Genomic DNA, 22,134 nt, shown 5'->3' on the forward strand with positions numbered 1-22,134 from the left:
GATTTTATTAAACATTGGAAGTTTATGACACAAAGTGGGTAAAACAAAGGATACTTCAGATTCTAATGTTATTTCACTTCTGCTCTTTCTCAGTTGTTGTACAACTGTTGTCGCTTAATACTTTGTTTCTTAAACAAGGTGGTACTTCCTGTCAGTTACACACCCCTTTGACAACCCTACTCCTGAGGTACTCCAAGTAACAGACCCAAGGGATCACCACACCCCTCTTAACTGGTTTGGAAGTCTTCTCAATGTAAAGAATCTTTCCCCTCCTGACTGGAATGAGTCCTAAGTAGACTGTCTTCTCACAGCTTCTACTTCTCCTGGCTCAGCCTCAGCCTCCCAGTTAATTCCTGGCCTATTACTCTTACAGGACACCACACACTATCCTTCACACTAAGCTCAGAGACTCCCTTCTCTAGCTTTTGATATATTCCTCAGAGTGGATGTTTCTACCCAGAACCAACTCTCACTCCCTACCTCCCAACCTAAAAACTGTCTCTCCTTTTCAACTCTCCCTCCTGGAACCCTGGCCAATCAGAAGCTGCCTTTCATTAACAGTTTGCTGGCAGGGAAAATGGAAAAGAAAACACTTGGTGAACCAACCTGCCCAGCAAAAACTAACTTTTCCATCACAGCATGCAGCCAACCCACTGCCTTACCCTTATTATTGTTATTGTTTATTAAATTTGCATACCACCCTTCATCACAGGGCAGTTCGAGACAGAAAAATACAAAATAAGAATACAAAACACACAATAAAACAAAAACAGAAACCAAGCAACAAACCCCCTCCCACAAACACATTTAAAAAGCCATAGAATGTTGAAAAGTTTTCGCCTGGCACCTAAAGATATATAATGAAGACGCCAGGCGAGCCTCCCTGGGGAGAGCATTCCACAAACGGGGGGGGGGGGGGGAGAGAGACACAGAAAAGGCCCGTTCTCCTGTTGCCACCCTCTAGACCTCTCACATGGAAGAGGCACATGAAGAAGGGCCTCAGTTGCTGATAACACCAGGGCCTAGAAAGTGCAGGGCAGAAGGTAAGCCAGCTTTATCTGGTTCTGTGGTGCTGCAGGCTGCCTGCCCAGCAAGGAGGCTTAACGCTCACCTCACCAGCCAGGAAGTAGATCCAAACCTGCCTGCAGATTGGTCAATAGCACACAGGCTTGGAGGCATGGCTCCCTTTGAGGGTGGGCCTGATGGAGCACATAGGCTTCCTTCAGGTCTGTTCCCAAGGTATTTAAGGCTTCCTGCACAGGCCCCCTGCACTCCACTCAGTTCTTCGTCTGTAGTTTTTTGGTCTGTGTCCAGAAACATGTGGATGAGCGCTGAGACTCTCCACTTCAAGAAGGGGTAGAGCCTGGGTGGAGCTGTGGTTTAAACCACTGAGCCTAGGGCTTGCCGATCGGAAGGTCGGCGGTTCGAATCCCTATGATGGGGTGAGCTCCCATTGCTCGGTCCCAGTTCCTGCCAACCTAGCAGTTCGAAAACACGTAAAAGTGCAAGTAGATAAATAGGTACCGCTCTGGTGGGAAGGTAAACGGTGTTTCCGTGCACTGCTCTGGTTTCGCCAGAAGCGGCTTGGTCATGCTAGCCACATGACCTGGAAAAACTGTCTGCGGACAAACGTCAGCTCCCTCAGCCAGTAAAGCGAGATGAGCATCAGAACCCCAGAGTCATTCGTGATGGGACTTAACTGTCAGGGGTCCTTTAGAGCCTGGGAAGGGGAGCAAGCTATTTGCTTGAAGCTACCCAGGGTCCTGAAACACTCATCTGACCCTACCTGCCACCTGCATGGCTAAGCTACCTGCTGATATCTGTAGACTCTGCTTGCTGTCAGGACACTGTATGTACATGGCTCCTCCATTGGTTGGGAGACTTTGCTGATCAGGGATCACAGTCACTTGGAGGACATATAGCTCTACACATTTAGGGCCTTCTTCTCAATAATGTCTAATGCTGTGGGCCCCTGAGATTCCTGCCCACCACAGGAACTTGAAAGCACAGTACAAGCCCATCAGGGAAGGTGTGGGGGAGGCTAAATGCGCGTGCCTACTTGTCTGAACATTTCCCCTTATCAGTCTGTGAATAAAATTTAAAAAGCTATAGCAAGGGTGGCTAATGTTTTTTGGCCTGACAGCCACATTCACTCTTAACTAGACCCCACATGCTAGTGGTGCATGTGGCCATTTCACACTCTTTCATACATACATGCGCACAAACATGGAGATATGTACAAAGGCATGCAGCTACCCTGCCTCAGTTATTATCTGTGCAGATTAAATCGATGAAGGATTAATCCCGCTCAGATAATCCATCACAGATAATCCATTTGATAACCAGTGAGAGGGGCAATTTGCATTCCAACCAGGGAGAGAAAGAGACAGGGATGGACACACATACCATGGCTACAGAACTAGGCTGGAGTTAGCAAAGGATCAGCTACTGACAACGTGCCTTCTTACGTTGACTTTGAATGATCAGGAAGGTTTTCCCCTCTTTGGCCTATTTTTGGCTGCTTTCACACCTAGCAATACACTTCCTTCTGCTCCCACACACTGACACTCCTGTTTTTATGTGAGTCAACAGTTTAGCCAGTGTCCAAGCCTGCATGGCTAGGCCAGGTGCCTCCAGAGGGATGTGCATGGGCCGATTCCAAGGCTGAGTGATGTGCTGGCTGCTAAACATGTAAGCATACTTTCCCCTGCCTCTTCTGGCATTCCCAACCCCAGGCACAGAGCTGTAATCTGGGTTGTGACAACGTCTCCTCTGTATGAGATCACTTGATGGGCTGGAGCGCACAGTGTTCTTTGCTCTAATTCATAGCAGCAGCTGTGCGAGTCCAGTGCCTCCTGGGTAGGAGACTTGTTGATTACTGGCCTGGCTCAGTAATTAGACACATCCAAATGTGCATTCCTCTTTCACTGTTTTTCCAGTCACATGCCCTGTCTAAGAACATAAAAGATCCCCTCCAAATCCTTGACTGGGCCCTCTGAGGTTCCTGCTCTTACAGGTAGGTACAGGAATATGCTCAGTGAAATTGTAACTCAGTCATGTTCTGTGGGTGCTGCAGATTGGGGCTGAATTCAGTCATGGCAACAACAGAGGGCGTATGAACCAGGACCAGCTTAACGTGAGAGACAGGGGTGACACATACATACTTTACCACCACAATATGGAAGGCAGAAACAAGAGAGAATGAAATGTCAAAAATGCAAGGCCTACGAGGAAAGATGGGACACCCCATGCTAAATGTAGGCTGAAAAAGAAAGGTGCAAAAAACAAGGAGCTGCTTTATAACAGTGCCAGCCACTATATAGCTCAGGGATGCATCCCTCCAATATGTTGTTGGACTCATCAGCCCAAAACAGGATGGTCTACCAATGATGATGAGAGTTGTGGACTAGTAGGAGGGTCATAGCCTCCCCATCCCTGATATAGCAACTGCCAACCTAGCAGTTCGAAAGCATAGGTACTGCTGTGGTGGGAAGGTAAATGGCATTTCTATGCGCTCCAGCACTCGTTGCGGTGCACCAGAAATGACCCAGAAGCCTGCCTGTGGACAAATGTCAGCTCCCTCGGCCTGAAAGTGAGATGAGTGCCACAACCCTTAGTTGCCTTTGACTGGACTTAACCGTCCAGGGGTCCTTTACCTTTTACAGTATACCTTTTCCTTGATATAACCTATCCCTGCCTACTCTCTGACCAGCAGTGATTCTTCAAGGGTTTCAGGCATAGCCCTTTCTCATTCCCTACTACCTAACATCTTTCAAAGCAGAGGCACCTAGGACAGAAACTAGAATCTTTTTAACAAACCTGGTGATGGAGACTGTGAGGGTGTGCATGCTCCTGTATTTATTTGTATCCACCACTCTCCAGGAATGGTGGTAGCAGCTGTGAACAACTGATTAGAACAACTGATTAAAATACACCCCCATACCCTGAACACTTGGTTGTGAGCTCCAATCCACTTTAATCTGTCCCTGAAAAAGACAGCTTCATTGCTTCAAGGCAGGTGGTAGATATGCATTCTGGTGCCATTTCCCCATATCTGCAGCACACTGGACTCGTTTCTCTAAGCTGAATGTGGCACTATAATCGGCTTTTGTGTGGCATAGAACCGTGCTCTGCAACAGGCGCCAGCATGACTCAGGGGTGGAATGTTTAATGCAAAAGGAGAATGAAGCTCCTTTTCTTCTCCCTGGTTGGGGACGCTTGGAGGCGACTGCCAGAGTCTGGAATGATCCTTCTAGCTTCAGATCTGGAGCTTGCCTTGCATGTTAAAAGGTGACAGACACTGCATTCGTGGCAAAACCAGGGTTAGCAGACTGAAGTTCTGTAACACAGAGGAAAGACATGCTCCAAAATGGTCAGAGGAGGCAAACTCCTTCCCCAACATGCGGTGAGTCCTGGGGCAAGGATTGCAAAGGATTTCAGCATTATAGGGGGGTAAGGATGAAGAACAGATTCAACAAGCCTTGATTTTGTGTGAGGAACAGAGAAATGGATGTTCTGACCATCTGTCTGGTGAAAATGTCACATTTCTTCCATGTCAGATTATACAATACCAATTTGTCTATTTTCTGGACCTGGGGCACCTAGGCACACGCCACAGAATCATAAAGTTGGAAAGGACTGTAAAAGTCATCTAGTTAAAACTACCTGCCAATGCAATGACTCCGCTGCAAACATTCGTGACATCCTCCTGTCACTGCTTAAATGTCTCCAACAGAGGAAGAGTTTGCTACTGAGTCTCTGGGACTCAGCCATAAAGCTCAGTGGCTGACCTTGAGCCAGCCACTGTTCCTCAGCATAAGCATAAGCTCCTGCAGCCAATTGGAAGCTCCGTCGGATGTTCGGCTTCCGAAAGAACATTCTAAAACCAGAACACTCACTTCCGGTTTTCGATTGTTTGGGAGCTGAAATGTTCAACTCCCAAGGTGTTCGGGAGCTGAGGTACGACTGTATCCTTTTTCTGAAGTGCAGTGCCCAAACCTGGATACAGATGGTGTCTGCCTAGTGCAGAATAAAATGAAATGATTACTTCCCATGGCTTGGAAAACTTAGTTCAATGTAGCACAAAGTACCTCCCTGCATGAGCAGACAACTTTCTCTTGCACAGTGGGAGTTTTCCCCCTCTCCTCCCCATCGACTGTACTCAAGGTTTCCCCAACCTTACAGAGCTGATTCGGGGACTGTGCTGGGCCTGCACAGGGGGACAGAGGAAGAGGAGTGCTATTGCACAAGCGGAAATCATTCCACTCGTGCAGTTATTTTGTTGAATATTGCCCTATAGTTACATTGAAACCCTTAAAATGGCATTAGACTTTTTTGAAGCCACATCACCCTGATGACTCACATTCAGTTTCTGACCAAGTACAATCCCAAGATCATTTCACATGTATTGCTGCCAAGCTACGTATCCCTCCTCCGCTGCAGATGTCAAATTTATTTTGAATTTTATTCCCAACTTGGAGGTGTAAAGCTATCCCTCCCAGTTTTGCACCATCTGCAAACTTGATGAGGAATCCCTCCATCCCTAAGTACCGGTAATTGATGAGAGAGAGAGAGTGTGTGTGTCCTGTGTTGCTCTGTCTCCCCCCACTTAAACTTTGCTCCAATGTGATGAACCACCATAAATGAGAAAGCTTTGGGTATCATTTCCCAACAGTTGTGACAATAGTATCAACTAGATCACATTTAACCAATTTGCTAACCAAAATATCATGGGGGAGTTTATCAAATGCTTTGCTGAACTCAAGATATACTATGACCACAACACATTCCAAAATCAACTAAACCAGTAAGCCAATAAAAAAGAGAGATAAGATTAGTCTGGCATGATTACTTATTGACAAATCCATGCTGGTTCCTACCAACCACAACATTAACAAAAAGACTGAGTACTTTACAAACTGTTCTGGTTATCTTCCCTGGTATGAAAGTCAGGCTGACTAGTCTTCAGTTTGCTGGATCTTTCTTCCCACCCACACCCACCATCCCAATTTTCTGAAGATTGGGGCAGCATTTGCCCATCTCCAGTCATCTAGCACCTCACCTGCTGTCTAGGCTTTCTCAATTGGGATAGTTATACAGGGTGAGTCCTTTAAAAGAGGCCCTGTGGAACATGTGTACTCTGTATACCCAGGCCTCTTTTAAAGGACTCACCCTGTATAAGTAATACCAAGAACACACTTATTCTTTTAGCTGAAGACCAACAGCTATCAGGGAAATTTCAAGGATGAGTCACAGCTTGAGTCTGTGGGTGCTTCGTCTGTCACAAGCTCCCCACTTCAAACAAATACAAGCAGAAATCAGTTTGTCAGAGCACATTATTTGTGATTGGTTATGGTATGGACCCCCTTCATGGATCACTGCCTTGCCGCGGCGAAGGGGCTTGAATAACTCAGAGAAGCTATACGCTATGCCGTGCAGGGCCACCCAAGATGGACAGGTCATAGTGGAGAGTTTTGACCAAACGTGATCCACCTGGAGCAGGAACCGGCAAGCCACTCCAGTATCCCTGCCAAGAAAACTCCATGGACAAAGACAACAGGCATATAAAAGTTATGACACTGGAAGATGAGCCCCTCAGGTCGGAAGGCGTCCAACATGCTACTGAGGAAGAGCGGAGGACAAGTACAAGTAGATCCAGAGCTGATGAAGTGGCTGGGCCAAAGCCGAAAGGACGCTCAGTTGCGGATATGCCTGGAAGCGAAAGGAAAGTCCAATGCTGTAAAGAAAAATATTGCATAGGAACCTGGAATGTAAGAACCATGAACCTTGGTAAGTTGGATGTGGTCAAAAATGAGATGGCAAGAATAAATATTGACATCCTGGGCATCAGTGAACTAAAATGGACGGGAATGGGCGAATTCAGTTTGGATGACCAATACATCTACTACTGTGGGCAAGAAACCCGTAAAAGAAATGGAGTGGCCCTCATAGTCAACAAAAGAGTGGCGAAAGCTGTACCGGGATGTAATCTCAAAAATGATAGAATGATCTCAATACGAATCCAAGGCAGACCTTTTAACATCACTGTAATCCAAGTTTATGCACCAACCACTGGTGCTGAAGAAACTGAAATTGACCAATTCTATGAAGACTTACAAGACCTTATAGAAATGACACCAAAGAAGGATGTTCTTCTCATTATAGGGGATTGAAATGCTAAAGTAGGGAGTCAAGAGATAAAAGGAACAACTGGCAAGTTTGGCCTTGGAGTTCAAAACGAAGCAGGGCAAAGGCTAATAGAGTTCTGCCAAGAGAACAAGCTGGTCATCACAAACACTCTTTTCCAACAACTTAAAAGACGACTCTACACATGGACATCACCAGATGGGCAGCATCAAAATCAGATTGATTATATTCTCTGCAGCCAAAGATGGAGAAGCTCTATACAGTCAGCAAAAACAAGACCTGGAGCTGACTGTGGCTCAGATCATCAGCTTCTTATAGCAAAATTCAAGCTTAAACTGAAGAAAGTAAGAAAAACCACTGGGCCGGTAAGATACAATCTAATTCAAATCCCTTATGAATACACAGTGGAAGTGAGGAACAGGTTTAAGGGTTTAGATTTGGTGGACAGAGTGCCTGAAGAACTATGGACGAAGGCTCGTAACATTATACAAGAGGCAGCAACTAAAACCATCCCAATGAAAAGGAAATGCAAGAAAGCAAAGTGGCTGTCCAACGAGGCCTTACAAATAGCGGGGGAGAGAAGGCAAGCAAAATGTGAGGGAGATAGTGAAAGATACAGGAAATTGAATGCAGATTTCCAGAAAATAGCAAGGAGAGACAAGAAGGCCTTCTTAAACGAGCAATGCAAAGAAATAGAGGAAAACAATAGAATGGGAAAAACCAGAGATCTGTTCAAGAAAATAGGAGATATGAAAGGAACATTTCGTACAAAGATTTCCATAATAAAAGACAAAAGTGGAAAGGACCTAACAGAAGCAGAAGACATCAAGAAGAGGTGGCAAGAATACACAGAGGGACTATACCAGAAAGAAATGGATGTCTCGTATACCCCAGGTAGTGTGGTTGCTGACCTTGAGCCAGACATCCTGGAGAGTGAAGTCAAATGGGCCTTAGAAAGCATTGCTAATAACAAGGCCAGTGGAAGTGATGCTGTTAAGGTGCTACACTCAATATGCCAGCAAATTTGGAAAACTCAGCAGTGGCCAGAGGATTGGAGAAGATCAGTCTACATCCCAATCCCAAAGAAGGGCAGTGCCAAAGAATGCTCCAACTACCGCACAATTGCACTCATTTCACACGCTAGCAAGGTTATGCTTAAAATTCTGCAAGGCAGGCTTAAGCAGTATGTGGACCGAGAACTCCCAGAAGTGCAAGCTGGATTTAGAAGAGGCAGAGGAACCAGAGACCAAATTGCAAACATGCGCTGGATTATGGAGAAAGCTAGAGAGTTCCAGAAAGACATCTACTTCTGCTTCATTGACTATGCAAAAGCCTTTGACTGTGTCGACCACAGCAAACTATGGCAAGTTCTTAAAGAAATGGGAGTGCCTGATCACCTCATCTGTCTCCTGAGAAATCTCTATGTGGGACAAGAAGCTACAGTTAGAACTGGATATGGAACAACTGATTGATTCAAAATTGGGAAAGGAGTAGGGCAAGGCTGCATATTGTCTCCCTGCTTATTTAACTTATATGCAGAATTCATCATGCGAAAGGCTGGGCTGGATGAATCCCAAGCCGGAATTAAGATTGCCGGAAGAAATATCAACAACCTCAGATATGCAGATGACACAACCTTGATGTCAGAAAGTGAGGAGGAATTAAAGAACCTTTTAATGAGGGTGAAAGAGGAGAGCGCAAAATACGGTCTGAAGCTCAACATCAAAAAAACGAAGATCATGGCCACTGGTCCCATCACCTCCTGGCAAATAGAAGGGGAAGAAATGGAGGCAGTGAGAGATTTTACTTTCTTGGGCTCCATGATCACTGTAGCTGGTGACAGCAGTCACGAAATTAAAAGACACCTACTCCTTGGGAGAAAGGCGATGGCAAACCTAGACAGCATCTTAAAAAACAGAGACATCACCTTACCAACAAAGGTCCGTATAGTTAAAGCCATGGTTTTCCCAGTAGTGATGTATGGAAGTGAGAGCTGGACCATCAAGAAGGCTGATCGCCGAAGAATTGATGCTTTTGAATTATGGTGCTGGAGGAGACTCTTGAGAGTCCCATGGACTGCAAGAAGATCAAACCTCTCCATTCTTAAGGAAATCAGCCCTGAGTGCTCACTGGAAGGACAGATCATGAAGCTGAGGCTCCAATACTTTGGCCACCTCATGAGAAGAGAAGACTCCCTGGAAAAGACCCTGATGCTGGGAAAGATGGAGGGCACAAGGAGAAGAGGACGACAGAGGACGAGATGGTTGGACAGTGTTTTCGAAGCTACAAACATGAGTCTGACCAAACTACGGGAGGCAGTGGAAGACAGGAGTTCCTGGCGTGCTCTGGTCCATGGGGTCACGAAGAGTCGGACATGACTAAACGACTAAACAACAACAACATTCCTGGAGAAGAACCCAAAGACAACAAGCTCCTCTACCAAGCATCTTGGGGTTACTGAGGAGCTGCAAAGTTTTCTCCCTTCTTCCACATGACCAAATGGACATTTGTGTCACAGGACATACACACACATCATTCCAGTTCATTGATAACAATAAGATATATAATCTAGGCTGCAATCCTGTACTGTACACACATTTTACCTGGGCTAACCATTTGGATCCCTTCCAGTCGGGATTCAGGCCTCATCATGGGACTGAAACTGCCTTGGTCGCACTGGTTGATGATCTCCGGCGGGCTAGGGACAAAGGTGAGAGCTGTTTCCTAGTTCTGCTGGATCTCTCAGCGGCCTTTGATACAATCGACCATAACATCCTTCTGGACCGTCTAGAGGGGCTGGGAGCTGGGGGCACTGTTATACAGTGGTTCCGCTCCTTTCTCCTGGGCCGTGTTCAGAAAGTGGTGGTGGGGGATGAGTGTTCAGACCCCTGGGCCCTCACTTGTGGGGTGCCTCAGGGTTCCATCCTCTCCCCCATGCTTTTTAACATCTATATGAAGCCGCTGGGAGAGATCATCAGGGGGTTTGGACTGGGTGTCCATCAATATGCAGATGATACCCAGCTCTACCTCTCTTTCAAATCAGAACCAGTGAAGGCGGTGAAGGTCCTGTGTGAGTGCCTGGAAGCGGTTGGAGGATGGATGGCGGCTAACAGATTGAGGTTGAATCCTGACAAGACAGAAGTACTGTTTTTGGGGGACAGGAGGCGGGCAGGTGTGGAGGATTCCCTGGTCCTGAATGGGGTAACTGTGCCCCTGAAGGACCAGGTGCGCAGCCTGGGAGTCATTTTGGACTCACAGCTGTCCATGGAGGCACAGGTCAAATCTGTATCCAGGGCAGCTGTTTACCAGCTCCATCTGGTACATAGGCTGAGACCCTATCTGCCTGCAGACTGTCTCGCCAGAGTGGTACATGCTGTGGTTATCTCCCGCTTGGACTACTGCAATGCGCTCTACGTGGGGCTACCTTTGAAGGTGACCCAGAAACTACAACTAATCCAGAATGCGGCAGCTAGACTGGTGACTGGGAGCGGCCGCCGAGACCATAAAACACCGGTCTTGAAAGACCTACATTGGCTCCCAGTACGTTTCCGAGCACAATTCAAAGTGTTGGTGCTGACCTTTAAAGCCCTAAATGGCCTCGGTCCAGTATATCTGAAGGAGCGTCTCCTCCCCCATCGTTCTGCCCGGACACTGAGGTCCAGCTCTGAGGGCCTTCTGGCGGTTCCCTCACTGCGAGAGGCCAAGTTACAGGGAACCAGGCAGAGGGCCTTCTCGGTAGTGGCGCCCGCCCTGTGGAATGCCCTCGCATCAGATGTCAAAGCGATAAACAACTACCTGACATTCAGAAGACATCTGAAGGCAGCCCTGTTCAGGGAAGTTTTTAATTTGTGACATTTTAGTGTATTTTTCATCTTTGTTGGAAGCCGCCCAGAGTGGCTGGGGAAACCCAGCCAGATGGGCGGGGTACAAATAATAAATTATTATTATTATTATTATTATTATTATTATTATTCTTGAATACAGTGTAGAGTAGACCTGCGTAGAGTAGACCTGCAACTGCTGCATGCCATAGGCTCTAATCTAATGTAAACATAAGATATATCTCAATGCAACCATGTAAAACAGTTTAAAGATGAAAATGAATAAAAGTGATGTTATGAAATAAAATAAAATAACAATGCTGCTTCTATTGCTTGCCCCCCCCTGTTTTGTAATGAATAACTGTGCAGAAAAACTGTTTATGATCATCAGCCAGGAGCATGGCCTAAGGTTACTTGAATGTTTGGGAAAAAATAGCTTTTCCTTCTGCTGTAGATTATAACAGGTCCCTTGACTCCTGCCCATGCTTAGAAGCTGCACCAGGGAATTCAGAATGCACTTAAAAGTAGAACTGAATTGCGTGGGTGAAACATTATGGTATTCTTGAACTTCTGTTGGGTAACCTTACCACCATCAGCTTAGTTAAGCTCTCTACATACAATTCAATCATCTTATGGCCAAATCCTAAACTAGGAGAAGATGCATGGGCAGATCAGATGGTGATGGCTCAGCATCTCCTCCTTTTGTCCTTTTTTACAACCCCACATGCCGGCAAAGGACTTGCCCAGAGAAGGGTGATGGAGAGGAGGATCTAGTGACCCATTGTTGTGCATCATGCAAGCAGCATATCTCATACAGCAATGGTGGACACATTCTTTGAGAGTTGATCCTTAAGTAGCAAAATGGCACCATTCATTGAATGGGGAAACCCCAAGATTTGCAGAAGCACACAAGATATTGGGAGGGGGAGACTGACTTGGAATGATGACTGACTTGGTGGAAGATGAGGAGGGAATGGAGTGTCCTGAATGTTTTGTTGCTGGTCCCACTTGTTACTATTATGACATTTTACACAGGAGTAGCCAATGGGGTGCCTCCCCGATGTCACTGGACTCCAAATCCCATCAGCCTCAGCTAGAATTGCCAATGGCCAGGGATTGCTTTATTTAGAGAGATTTATCAACCACTTAATCAAAGAGCTCTCCACGGAAACAGTTAAAACCTACAAAACCAGTTAAAAAACAGTTAAAAAGTGAAGATTATTATTAAAATATAGATAAAAAATATAGATAAAAACAGTAAAATATGGGTAACTAAAATATACTGTATGTGTCCAAAACTATACAGCAAAGGTTCCTGCTTAAGGTCTCATAGTAAGTGATAAGAAAGGCACATACGCTGCCACACAAAAAAAGATCAAGTCCTCATTAATTAATAATTCTGTGGCACTTGTAAATTGGACGTTCTGCAGATTGAAGGGTTGGAGTAGGCCCATCACTTACCCAAGTGAACCATTAGGTAAATCAGTCCAAAGCTGTTAAGTGCTTTATATAATAATAGCAAAACTTTAATAAATAATAATTTTTTATTATTATTTATATCCCACTCTCCCCAGCCAAAGCTGGGCTCAGAGTGGCTAACAACAGTAAAAATAGCACAATTTACATAAAATCACAGTCAATTAATTAAAATACATTCTAAAATCAATTCAGAATCAAATTAATGGCAACCATTGGGCTAGAGTTCTATGAGGATTACAGAAGGAGGGGGTCAGACTGTGCCTTGGCCAAAGGCCTGGTGGAACAGCTCTGTCTTGCAGGCCCTGCGGAAAGATGTCAACTTTGAACTTGGCCTGGTAACTAATCAGCAACCAGCACTGATCTCTGAGCAGGAGTGCAATATGATGACAGACTCTCACTCCTGTCAGCGATTGTGCTGCAACTTTCTCTATAAACTACTCTTAGATCAACAGCGAGGGAAGCCCCATATAAAGTGCAATGCAGTAATTCAATCTACAGGTACCACATAATACCTGTTCCACATTGGTAAGAACTTCATCGTTTAGTGTGGCAGCACCTGCACTTTAGGACTCGTTGCCTATTGAGATCACCAATCTCACCCCAAATGGGCGCCAATGGCGGCACCGCTTCTCCACTACCAGCACTGGCAGAGGCGGCAAGGCAGGCTGGTGGCCCATGGGGATTCCACCTCAGGGGCAGCAACCTCACCCTGCCTTATGAGCTGATCTGGCTCTGGGTGGAGTCCAACAATATTTACTGCCCCTGTTCTGTGCTTACTAGATTGTTGTGTTCCTTACTTTCCCACTGCCTTGCATCAAACTGTAACCTAAGGGAGCTAGGCCTAAACTTGGGTTATTAGTCGGACTGGAATTTAAAACATTCTGGTCAGTTTTAAAAAGGTGCCTCTGATAAACCAGGAAACACATTTTAAAATTAGTTTTTTTTGTAAAAGTACTTATAAAAACTGCACATGGCAACCACCATTCTAGAAAAGGCATTCCCTCTAGTGAGTGAGAGGAAGAAAATGCAAAATCTGTCGAAGATATTTCCTGCAGTACACGCACACCACTTACAGAACAAACGATTTATTTAGATTCATTATGTTCTTCTTATATGCAAATTTAAAATAAACTACGATCTATACAATTAAGTGACTAAGATTTCACTAATCAGGTATTGCCCTAGTTAACAGTAAATTAAAGCCTACTTGGCTTTCCCACTATAATTTTGCTGCAAGATAAAAGGTTTTTTTTAAACAAAACAAAACAAAACACTGATGAGTTAGATCAGAAGATTCATAAGCTGCAAAAACTACTGGATTTTAAAAGGAGGAAAGTTCAAATCACGTGAAAACTGCCTTGTTGTAACATGCAAAGCTTAAGGAGACACAGCGGCAACAGTAAGGTGGCTCCCTGCCTGCAAAAAAATCCCCATTACTAAACAGCCCAGGAAGCCACAAACGCAGTTGCAACCTCTGTTCGCATAGACTTTGCTATAATGTTGGCTCTAAAAATTTATTAGTGAACCTGCTATGAGAAAAGGGCTCTAGAGGTAAGCAGACTGGGACATGCAGTTTTAAATAGGTGATAATTTTGATAAATGAAAGAATTGGCAGCTCAAGCCTTACTCAAAACCCCATACTTCACTCTTGAAGTCCTGGTCACATAAAAGCAGATGTTGGAAAAAAGGCATTCTGCACAAGCAGAGAGACACTCATATTCTTAACACTGACTGCATTCCCATGTAATATTTTCTGACTTATTGTGGCTTACTGTAAATGAGCAACATGCTGGTACGTGCTGCCCAGTTGCTTCCACTCTGCTTACCCCCTGGCATGAGCAGAACAAACAAACCAGGAAGCTTTGGCTTTCCATTAAAATCAAACCAGGGGTCATATTTTGCTGTTCCCTCAGAAGCCAATGCCAGCAAGTCAACAACAGGCCATGTTTTAAGGTTAGCTAATGATCATGGCTTGTTCAAGAGAAACAATCCACAATACCTGGTTCAGACATAATAGGATACCAAGGTTTTCTACATAGCTGTCAAGTGTCCCTTATTTGAAGGGACAGTCCCTTATTCCAGCACCATGTCCCGCTGCTGTCCCTTATTGATGGATGTCCCTTAAATGTCCCTTAAATGATGTCCCTTAAATTTCAAAGGAAGCAGCTCCTCTCCCTGCCGGCCAGGGAGGAGGGAGGCTCCAACTGTGTTGCTTGGCTGTGTTGCTCACCCAATAAGAAGTCTAAGAACGACTGGGGGGTGGAGCTTGCATGCCTTGTGTGGCTAGTTAATGCAAGCTGAGGAGGTTTTTGAATGCTGGGCGCCATTTTGTTGCATGTGCTGCTGCAAACTTTGCAGTGCAAAGCCAGGCCGGGGAGCCATCTTAAGCTGAGGCTGCATAGGCCTTGTGGTGCATGTGATTCAGATTCTATTCAGTTGAACCTCTGGTTACAAAGTTGGTTGGACAGTGTTCTCGAAGCTACCAGCATGAGTCTGACCAGACTGCAGGAGGACAGGAAGACTGGAGTGCCTGGAACAGGTGAGGCTACAGGTCCCTTATTTTGGCTGCTGGTCCCTTATTTTCAAATCTGTAAGTTGACAGCTATGGTTTTCTAGTTTGCTTATTTTGCTCTTCCAGACTAAGAGCAAAGCAAAAACAACCAGGCAGGGTGCACTAGCACACTGCTCAATCACAGTAAACTAAGGTAAATTAGAAAATCTGGCTTATTGCTATGTTCAAACATGGCCACTGTAGGTCCCTCACCTGATGATTGGCTTTGAAAACAGGTTAAATCCATTGACAAGTCAAGAGGTACACTTTCAATTTTATTACGGAAGAGACCATAAGCAGAACATATTATTTCCATGCAGAAGGTACTCTGTTTGAATGCCTGGTATTTCCAGTTTTCTTATCACATAGTAAGTGATGAGAAAGGCCTCTTCCTGAACCTTTAGAGGGACATTGCCAGTCAAAAGTAGACAACACTGGCCTAGCTGGACAAACAAACTGACACACCATAAAGCATCTTTTAGAGCAGATTTGGGTACCCACAGGTTGAGAACCGCTGTTTTAGAGAATGATGGAAGTAGTCATCTCCTGTTTGTTCTTAGAATATAGTCCAATGTGGCTAATTTGTTGCCCTCCAAGAGTTATTAGACTACAACTCCCATCATCTGTGACCACTAGCCATACTAGCTGAGGCTCATGGGAGCTGTAGTCCAACACCATCTCAAGTGACACAGGTTAGCCACCCCCCTGGTCTAAGGCAGACCTCAGAGATACACCACCACTGAACATTCCAGCAACTAAGCTGTAACTATAGCCATGAAATTATCAATCATGGATTTGTTCAGTTGTGTGCAAACCTGAGTTTGGTTTTGTAATAGAATTTTTTTTAAAGAATCATTTTTTTAATGGCACTATCTTAAGCATGTTTACTCAAAAGTAATCTCTATCGAGTTCAACAGGTCTTATTCCATAGTAAGCATGCTTAGGACAGCAGTCTCAGAGTAGTAGCCATAATCTCAACTCACGGCCATAAGTACTTTGTAAGCTCAGCAGCATTTATCACCAAGTTGTGAGCATTGCTTTAACCATGGATGTACAGCATACTCAAATGCAGCGCTGTAGCAAACAATCTTACAGGAATCAGGGGTTCATTATAGCCACCAAGTTCAAATTTACTCCATGTGGATTTCTAAGGTCTCCAGTCAACTCAAAAAATATTTTACCTATGAGCACCAGCTCTGAAATCACCAGGTTTCACAGATGCACAATCCTAACCACGTAGATTTCTAAAGAAGCGAGAGCTGTATGCAACTAAACAGGAAGAAAAATCTTATTGCTGACACTGGAACCATCATTTCTGCATACCCACAGGAAACATATCTGTGAGGCACAGCACAACCATAAATGGGGGGCGGGGAAGCACCACAAAAAGGAGCCTATTTACGTTATCAGATACTTCGAATTACCACTTTCCTCTTCAGCAGGGCTCCTGCACTTTTAACAGCTGCATAGCAGGTGAACAAATGAGTGGCACTCACTGTATCCCCATGCTGAGAAAACTATCACCTATTGCAGCAGTTGCCTTCTAGATGTTACTGGACCACAGCTTCCATAATCTGACCACTGGCCAATATATATCAGTTTACCACAATTCTGTAGGCACAGTAAAAGCCGCATAAAAATTTGAAATCACAGATCTTCAACTGTTTCAGAGATATAAGGGTTCAGGCAGTCCCTGAACCTAATTTGTTCAAGGCTTTGTAAATGAATATCATTATCTTGAATCTGGCTTGGTAGTAAATATCCCTACCAGATATTTTGAATGCTGATGTGTTTTTAATTTATTGAGTTTTATTTTTTATTGTTTTTATTGCTTTTAATAATAATCTTGTGGTTTTATTGTTTTTATAAACTGCTTTGAAGTTTTCTACCATCAAGCAGTATATAGATTTTATGAAATAAATAAAATAAATGGCCAGCCTGTGCAGACATTTTAACAACGGTGTCACATTTTGTCAGCCAGGTGCCCCCAGCAGTAGTCTGGCTGCTACATTCTGTATCAATTGGGAGTTTTCAAACCAGGCAAAAGGGGAGCCCCACACAGAATGCACACTCATTTTTTTCTTCCATTGTTGAAGAAACTACTCTAAAGGTAAAGGAATTAGTAAGATGAGAGGCAACTGAGTCCTGCTGGTTAAGTATACGTAAGTATATGGTGTTATTCGGTTACTCACAGTACCTATTTTACATTATCATCCGTATTAAAATGCTCCAAAAGGTCCTTAATTTCAGTGACTTTACTCACACAAAATGAGCACCACACTCACATAAAAGTACCGTAGTTAAAGCACCAACACTGGCACATGTGTAAAGCAATTCTATAAATAGTTAACAACACTGTCTAATTATGTACAAAAAAATGGTTCTTAAACTTTCTGGGGTCATTGGATCCCTTTGAAAATCTGGTGAAAGCTCTGGAACCCCTCCCCATATTTTTCTCTCAAAGACTTTTTTCAATGTAGCAGGAAGGAAATTAAAAACTGAATATTTTTATGTACCCAGTTCACAGACCCCCCGAAGCTCATCCATGGACTTCCTAGGGATCCATGGACCATTGTTTAAACCCCCCTGATGTACAGCACATAAGCTCTAAGGGTTTTTAAGCAAAGGCTATGTAGCCAACAACTAGGGATGCTGTTGCAGTGGATTTCCTGTGTTGGGGGGTTGACCTAGTTACTAGATATACTTTGAGGTTCTTTCCTACTCTACAATATCCTTCGAACAGGGACTTCAGACCACATGTGTGTTTCAGACCACATGTAATAATCCCTCAGGCACACCTGTATTTCTTGGCCACGAAACTGGCTCTACATACTCATTGGTTTTCATCAATAGTGATTTTCCAGAAAAAGTCCAAACATTTCCTGGAAATATTTTCAACACCACCCTAAATTAACTGAGATCTGATTTAACATTTGACTTAGATTTAATAAATGAAATTTTAAAATGTACGTCATGTTACTGTTATGTGCTGCATATAGCCAAATGTAACTGAACTATAAGGGTAGGGGAGATCTAAACACACTTACTGGGGAACAAGATCCATTGAATAGGGTAGCACTTAATTCTAGGTAAAAAAGAATAGAATGGTGCTGTTAGTGTGGTTTAAAAGGATCCACTCTATTTCTGTGATTGTGATCTGTTTTAACTGTTTTAAATTCTGAATTTTAGACTGTGGTAATCCACTTCGGGACCTACTGGAGAAGGGAAAGTAATAATAATGATAATAATAGAGGAGGCAAAAGAGGGAGAGGATACATTATTATTTTAATTATTATTTATTTATTAAATTTATAAACAGAGGTAGCAGAAGACATAAACATTAATTTTAGTATGCCTGAAAAACCATGTGCATAAAAGTATCTGCTTTCTATGGATAGTCACTTGAAAGGAGTTAATTACAACTTCAATTCTTGATTTGACTGGGATTATATCCATTCCAGCTATCCAATTTGACTGGTATTGTATCCATTATGGTAGTAATTACATTTACAAAACACTGCATTTCTAAAAATTAAACGTTTTCAATGGAAAAAGTATAGGTGAATAAAATTTTCCAGCCCACTGATCATTGTTGTTGTTGTTGTTGTTTAGTCGTTTAGTCGTGTCCGACTGAAGATCATTACAAACAATTAAAGATCATTACAAACAATTAAATATTTTGCTGTATTACGGATGTATACCAAAAGGCACAGATTCCACTGCTTAAGCACACACCCCAAGGGACTGCTTTACCTGTGCTCATAAACCAGGCATGGCCAAACTTGGCCCTCCAGATGTTTTGGGACCACAACTCCCATCATCCCTAGCTAACAGGACCAGTGGTCAGGGATGGTTGGAATTGTAGCCCCAAAACATCTGGAGGGCCAAGTTTGGCCCTGCCTTTCATAAACTGTAGCAATGTAATTATGATGTGTAAAAAGTAACCACAAAAAATGCTTTTGCTTATAAATATACTGTGCTTTTGCAGCGTTTAAACCAAGGAGTGGAAGTTGCTAACACAAGCACACAACCCCTTTTTGCTCTCAGCAAGATTCCATGAAGAAATGGCAGTGATGTAATTCTTGCAATGGCTCAATACTGCTGTTTGTTTTGCTCTTCACCCTTCCCGCCTTGCAAGGCCAGCGTGTGCAAATAAACACAGAGAGGCCCTCATCAGTGCTCCTTTTCATACTAGATGCTTTTGCTTTTTTAAAAAGCAAACAAGCAAATACTTTCTCAAAAGTCATGTACAGCTGCGCAGTTAAATCTAAGGCTTAGTCTGAGGCTGCTAGAAACACGTTAAAAAAAGAAAGAAAGAATTTTTCCCCAGGCTGGTTCCAAGTGTCCTGTCCTGGGTAAACCGTGGCCAATCATGATGAACTTTGGGGTAAGGTGCAAAAATCCAGGAAGGGACTTAAGTGTAAGGCTATAACAAACCTTCATTGGAAAGTTATTATTACACAGCCTATTTGCAGGAGCAAAAACACATCTGAGACACTGGCATTGCTGGGTAAACTCTAGGATGCAATAAAAAAACAGAGCAGCAGCAACGTGGGAGTTCTCTGCAAACAGGTGGGGATGCCGGGCAGCTGCCCAGCATTTGCATTCATTTGGCAGGGGCTAAAGGGCTAAGGATGGTGGTCCAGAGGGGGCAAAACAGTTTCCCCACTGGTTCAGCCGCCACTTTATGTAAGAGCAGTGCAGGAAGCCAGCCTTAACCTTTATCACTTACGCTCATCGGCTTGTGTTGATTTCACAAGGTGTCGCCACTATTTGCATCAAGCGTTCCTCAGATCTTTTCTGCCCTACTTTGGCTGGGCTTGCATGCATTTGCATCTCATCTGCCATCACCCCCGCTCCGAAAACTGTGATTAAGCAAAAGCCCAGCGTCCACATTGTAATTCAAAGCACCGCCTTTGTTGCTATTTCAAAGTTTACAAGGATTTTACAAGGAAGGAGAGTTTTGCTCTTCTTCATTTTGCCCCTTTAAAGAAAGTGAGTCTTGTCTACTCAGCAGAAGATCTGTCATGCCCACCCAACAAGATTACTGCGAAGGAGAAGAGAGAGAAAGAAACGCTTTTTGTAAAGGGGGGGGGGCAGAACCCACATTCTGCACAACCTTTGCTCCATTTTAAAAGCAGCCAGCTATGAGATCGGTAGAGAGCGTGGGTAGGAACGCTGCATTTGCAACCAGCTGCCTCGGAAAAGGGCAGAGGAAATTCAACAGGAAGAAGGCAAATGTCTATTTCTAACACGCACATGCTTACACACCCCAGTGCAGAGAAAGGGGGAAGGCATATTTTAAAGACCAGAACATTTAAGTGCATAATGTTTATTCCTTCCCCTTATTTAAAAAAGAGAAGAACACAACTCCTTAGATATCCCCCGCTTTCACGAGCAATCCCACAACCCTAAGTCGTCGCCACAGCTGTGAGGGGGGGTTTCTTTTCTTTTCGCTCCCAAAGTTGCCCTCCGGCCCCCCAAGCGCCGGCAGCCCTGCTGGGGACAGGCGGAGTGCGCGCCCCAAGCCCGCCGCGGGCTCTGAGGGAGAAGGCAGCCGCCTCCGCCTCCGCCGCCTTTTCCCTCTCCCTCGACCCGCTTCCACTTACTTTCAGCTGAGATTTGGACACTTTGCCGCTTTTCTCCGCGTCCAAGGCGGTGAAGGCGTACCAGATGGACTTTAGAAGCTCGGCTCGCAACTCCATGGCTCGAGCGCCCCGCGGACAGAGTCTGCTGGCTCGGCGAGGAGGATCCTCCCTCGGGCCGCTCAGGAAACGCGCCGCTTTTGCGCCGCGCAGCCGGCAGCGAGGGCGCCCTGCATCCGCAGCGCCTCCTGTCGCCTCGACGCTCGGGGAGCTTGCGCGCCGCCACCTCGCTCTTTTTCCTTCCCCCTTTTCGTGGTTCAGTGTAATTGAGCAAAGAACAATGAATACAAATCTTTTTTTTTTTTAAGACAGGAAGTTCGCGCGTCTTTAAACACTAGCGGGAGTCCAATTTGTATTCGAGTCCAACAACATTCAGATTTGATATGTCGCTCCTTTTCTACCCGTTCTCTTTTCCTCAAGGCTGCAATCTCCTGCCCGGTTACTCATTTCATGGGGCTACGTAAATGTATTATTCTCAAGGTTAATGCCACCTGTTGGGGGAACTGGGCCTCTTTCTACTTGGCAAAATTTTGTTGTAAAAAATCGTTTTAATCTTGCCTGCCCCTCAGCATACTCAAGGCAGTTTACAATATGCAGTATGAGGTCTCCAAGCAGAGGCCATCAGATAAGGATGCTCCAGCTCTTAATTTCCTGAAGGGAAAGTTAAACTCAGGCTATGTTACACACTATATATAAGCTTAAAGCACATTCAAAGCACTATTTCCCTCAAAGAATTCTGGGGACCATGGTTCACCCTCAGGGAATTCCCAGCAGCCCTTAACAAACTACAGTGCCCAGAATTCTTTGAGGGAAAGAATGTGCTTTCATGGTATATAGTAGGTAGCATAAGAGCCGACTCCTAGGGGCTGAGGTCCCTTCACACACACCCCAATAAAATATTTGAGGAAGTTGGGCCCCCCAAAGTTGATGGGATTACTAGTTTTAAAAGTTCTTTATCTAAAGGATGTGTCAATATTGGAGTACAGAATATTGCTTGCTCTTTGGTCAACTTGTGTTCCAGGTTTATGAACCTGGTCTGAGTTTTGGTCTGAGAACTTAAATGCCAGAAGAACATACAAAGATAAAAAAAGAGGCCTGAACACCTGGCAGTGCTCTAAGAACAAACAATTGTGGTCTAGGGAGGCTTGAAAAGACAGCACTGCACATGTTGTAACTGCAACAGAACAGTGCAGTACTATTTGAGCTGGGTGTGTCTCTTATATTCATAGCAATACAGCTCAGTAAAATGAGTAAAAGAATACAATTGCATGAGCTATATGCAAAATGAACATATAAAAAACAAAGAAGCACCATATTGCCCATTCAGAGCAATGTTCACATGTCATGGCTAAGGCTGTTGTGATACAGATGACTTTCTCCCTGATGCTACAACAACAGAACGCCATTTTAGATGGAGGAACTCAGTATCCCCTACACAACCACAGGCAGTTCAAACAATAGATCAGCCTCACAGAATGAAATGCTGTTTGAC

The 22,134-nt window shown here is 44.4% G+C and overlaps 1 protein-coding gene across 2 annotated transcripts in view; it reads right to left on the reverse strand.

The window, feature by feature from the left end:
- Window positions 1–20,782, reverse strand: part of DEF6 (DEF6 guanine nucleotide exchange factor) — a 48,636-nt gene extending 27,854 nt beyond the window's left edge. Inside the window, exon 1 of one of the 2 annotated variants that reach the window (XM_081865386.1) lies at window positions 20,607–20,782. In XM_081865386.1, the coding sequence (XP_081721512.1) occupies window positions 20,607–20,702 (96 nt within the window). In that variant the 5' untranslated portion in view covers window positions 20,703–20,782. Of the gene's footprint in view, window positions 1–19,729; window positions 19,843–20,606 lie in introns of those variants that run through there. The other variant, XM_081865388.1, reaches the window with a different exon arrangement.
- Between the last annotated feature and the right edge of the window lie 1,352 nt (window positions 20,783–22,134).

Source organism: Podarcis erhardii (assembly GCF_964252035.2).
Source record: "Podarcis erhardii genome assembly, chromosome: 6".
NCBI classification, from domain to species: Eukaryota; Metazoa; Chordata; class Lepidosauria; order Squamata; family Lacertidae; genus Podarcis; species Podarcis erhardii.